At 39.7% G+C, this 3,626-nt stretch overlaps 1 protein-coding gene across 1 annotated transcript in view; it reads left to right on the top strand.

Annotated features, from left to right (window-relative positions):
* Nucleotides 1-3,626, top strand: part of NXPH1 (neurexophilin 1) — a 363,280-nt gene that overhangs the window by 357,902 nt on the left and 1,752 nt on the right. Inside the window, exon 3 of the mRNA XM_010839714.1 lies at nt 3,494-3,624. Coding sequence (XP_010838016.1) covers nt 3,494-3,624 — 131 coding nt within the window. The remainder of the gene's footprint in view (nt 1-3,493; nt 3,625-3,626) is intronic.

Here is a 3,626-nt window from a genome sequence, read left to right as displayed (position 1 = left end):
ATTCAGAAAACTAAGATCATGGCATCCGGTCCCATCACTTCATGGCAAATAGATGGGGAAACAGTGGAAACAGTGGCTGACTTTATTTTCTGGGGGCTCCAAAATCTCTGCAGATGGTGATTGCAGCCATGAAATTAAAAGATGCTTACTCCTTGGAAGGAAAATTATGACCAACCTAGAGAGCATTTTAAAAAGCAGAGATGTTACTTTGTCAATAAAGGTCCATCTGGTCAAGGCTATGGTTTTTCCAGTAGTCATGTATGGATCTGAAAGTTGGACTATAAAGAAAGCTGAGCACTGAAGAATTGATGTTTCTGAACTGTGGTGTTGGAGAAGACTCTTGAGAGTTCTTTGGACTGTAAGGAGATCCAACCAGTCCATCCTAAAGGAGATCAGTCCTGTTTGTTCATTGGAAGGACTGATGCTGAAGCTGAAACTCCAATACTTTGGCCACCTGATGCAAAAAGCTGACTCATTTGAAAAGATCCTGATGCTGGGAAAGATTGAGGGCAGGAGGAGAAGGGGATGACAGAGGATGAGATGGTTGGATGGCATCACTGACTCAATGGACATGAGTTTGGGTAAACGCTAGGATTTGGTGATGGACAGGGAGGCCTGGCGTTCTGCAGTTCATGGGGTTGCAAAGAGTTGGACACAACTGAGCGACTGAACTGAACTGACCTGACCTTTGTGTTCTGCCAACATCTTGCAACTTCTGTTTATCCTTCCTGTCAATTCTCCCTTCAGTTCAGAGATAAGGAACTATTTTCCATTCTTACATTTGACATGTTCTTTTTCAACTTTTTACTTTTGCATAGTATGTTCCTTATACTTAGAAGAACTTCTCTAGCCTGTTCATTATCTGTTGAAGTCCTAAACTCCCCCCCTTTTTTTTATTCTCCCAGATCTGAGTATAATCTCCTCTATTATATCTTCTCTACCTTTTAACTTTGACTCTAAGAATATTGTACATTGTGTTGTTCACATCACTATACTCCTTGCTTAACTGATCTCACTATTAGATGGTGAACATCTTGAAAGAAAGAACCACATCTCATTTGCCTTTGTATTCCTGTTATTTTACTCAATATTAGCAGAGTCACACTATATAGTTATTGAATTAATAAAGCAAGATGAATCATGGACCCTTCCTGATTTTTCATGACCTAAACTCTCCTAGACATTGCCCTGCTTCTCTCCTAGCCTAAATGAAAGGGAGAGGAAAGGAGAATAATAGTCAAGGCAGTGCTGGTGATTATAGCCTACTTTGATTCTGTACCCAAACTCAGATGTTGCAGAGGCCTCTTGACTCCACCACTAGAAGCCGTTCACATCGCACCATTGAGGGCTAATAAATTCATTGCATTTGGTCCTTGAACAGTTTAATAGCTGAAGTTCTGCTCATGTTTTATTCATCTGAATTTTGCTAACAACTCAGTTTGTCATGTTTTTAGGTTGTGGTAGCGCCTAAATACTTTGGAAAGTATGTATGTGTGTGCTTAGCCACTTCAGGCTTCCCTGGTGGCTCAGATGTTAAAGAATCTGCCTGCAATGCAGGCAACCCAGGTTCCACTGTTGGGTCAGGAAGATCCCCTGGAGAAGGAAATGGCAACCCACTCCAGTATTCTTGCCTGGGAAATACCATGGACAGAGGAGCCTGGAGGGGGCGCTATGGTCCATGGGGTCGAAAACTACTGAGAGACTAATACTTTCACTTTCTTAGTTGCTTCAGTCATGTCCAACTCTTTGTGACCCTATGGACTGTAGCCTTGCCCCGCCCCCCCATCCAGGTTCCTCAGCCCATGGGCTTCTCCAGGCAAGAATAATGGAGTGGGTTGCCATGCCCTCCTCCAGGGGATCTTCCCAACCCAGGGATCAAATCTGCCTCTTTCAACTCCTGGACTGGCAGGCAGGTTCTTTACCACTGTGGCACCTGGGCACTATACATATATATATGTATATATATATATATGGGAGATTTTCTTATAAATATACCCTTGCTCTCAGATCCTATTGTCTATTATTTATTTACATAAAATAGTACCCCATGGAATTCAGAGGTAAAATGTTTCAGGATGATAATAGTTAGAAATACTAATGTTGAACACTCATCCTGTCCAGGTACTGTCCTTCTGTGCTTTTAATGGACTGTCCAGTTTAATTCTTCAAACAGCCATGTGAGGAAAAGGGATATCATTTTTCTACTCTGTGGAAGAGAAATACAGAAATGTACACAAGTCAAGCAACTGGCCCAGATCATACAGCTATGAAGGATCATAGCCTGCATTGGGATTCAGGGTGTCTGACTCCAGAGCTCGCACTCATAATTACTACAGCTGTGGAGAGTATAATTTAGATGTAAATTTCTATTCTGCCTGAAAATCAGAGGTTGTTCTGCTGTCAGAATCTTAGCATCCTGTTAAATAGATCCATTTTTTTTTCCCTTGAAACCTGCCACTTCCTTTTTTTTTTTTTTCTCTTTCTCTTTTACTCCCTATATTCTGCTGGTAAATGCACGCTAAGTCCCTTTTACTTCTTCTTTAGGACAGTTTCATTACTCATGAGCCAGTGTGCCATGGATTCATCTCATTATACTCTCTCCCTGATGAACTATGTTGTTGCTGAGATACAAGTGCCAAGCCGTTATCAAATACATTTATTCTTTTTGCCACCCAAAGAATGGGAAATTATCTGTGTAATTTGAGAGACTGGGATATGTATTTATTTCTTTTATACTAAGAATAAATATAGAGGCTGCAGGAAGAACAAAGACAATAGAATTAGGCAAGTATAGATTTGGATGTTTGACCAATCAATTAGATTCCATCGAAACAAAACAAGTACACAGGCCAAAATAAACTCTAAAATCAAAAGGTCTGTACTCCTATCAATAGCATTTGTTTTACTAGGTCACATTTAAATCTGTTAATGGAAAAATTATCTTATACAGTATGTTTCTTGCCAATAATAGGTGATCATAAACAAGTTATTTTGTTTTGACCAGAAAAAAATATTCTAGAGTCTCCCTGCAAAACTAACTTTTCTTATGTGACTGTGGCATGGACTATCAAAAGTCTGTAGAATGTCAGTTGATGTATTTCTGAGAATCATACCATTTTAAAGCTTATGGTGATTTCAAAGTAAAAAAGTAACATAATCCTTTGTAAAAGTTTATTTTAAAAGTGTTTGGATTTTGGCACTGAGAAGTAATTCAAACATAAATCACACTAAGGTGCTTTGCTGTATTCATGTTATGTGGCCCTTTTCAAAGTCAATGTTTTTATATAATCTTTCTGTCATGTTTAATGGTTTTTATCCACCTCCTCTCTCCCATCCTTGTATAAAAATAGCAGTGGTACTCAATCACAGCTTAATAAGCATTGGCCACGTGCTGAAGGTACTTGAGTCCCCAGCCACTGAAAGAAGGCTTGAATCTGTGTTATGTGTTCTCAGATACAGGGTTGTAAACACCATTTTTCTGTTCCATTTTCAGGTCACATGTGCCAATTTAACAAACGGTGGGAAGTCAGAACTTCTAAAATCAGGAGGCAGCAAATCCACACTAAAGCACATATGGACAGAAAGCAGCAAAGACTTGTCTATCAGCCGACTCCTGTCACAGACTT

The sequence above is a fragment of the Bison bison genome, unplaced genomic scaffold, assembly GCF_000754665.1.
Source record: "Bison bison bison isolate TAMUID 2011002044 unplaced genomic scaffold, Bison_UMD1.0 scf7180017864134, whole genome shotgun sequence".
Classification (NCBI taxonomy): domain Eukaryota; kingdom Metazoa; phylum Chordata; class Mammalia; order Artiodactyla; family Bovidae; genus Bison; species Bison bison.
Note: the sequence above shows the minus strand (reverse complement) of the source record. Positions and strands in the feature narration are given on the sequence as shown.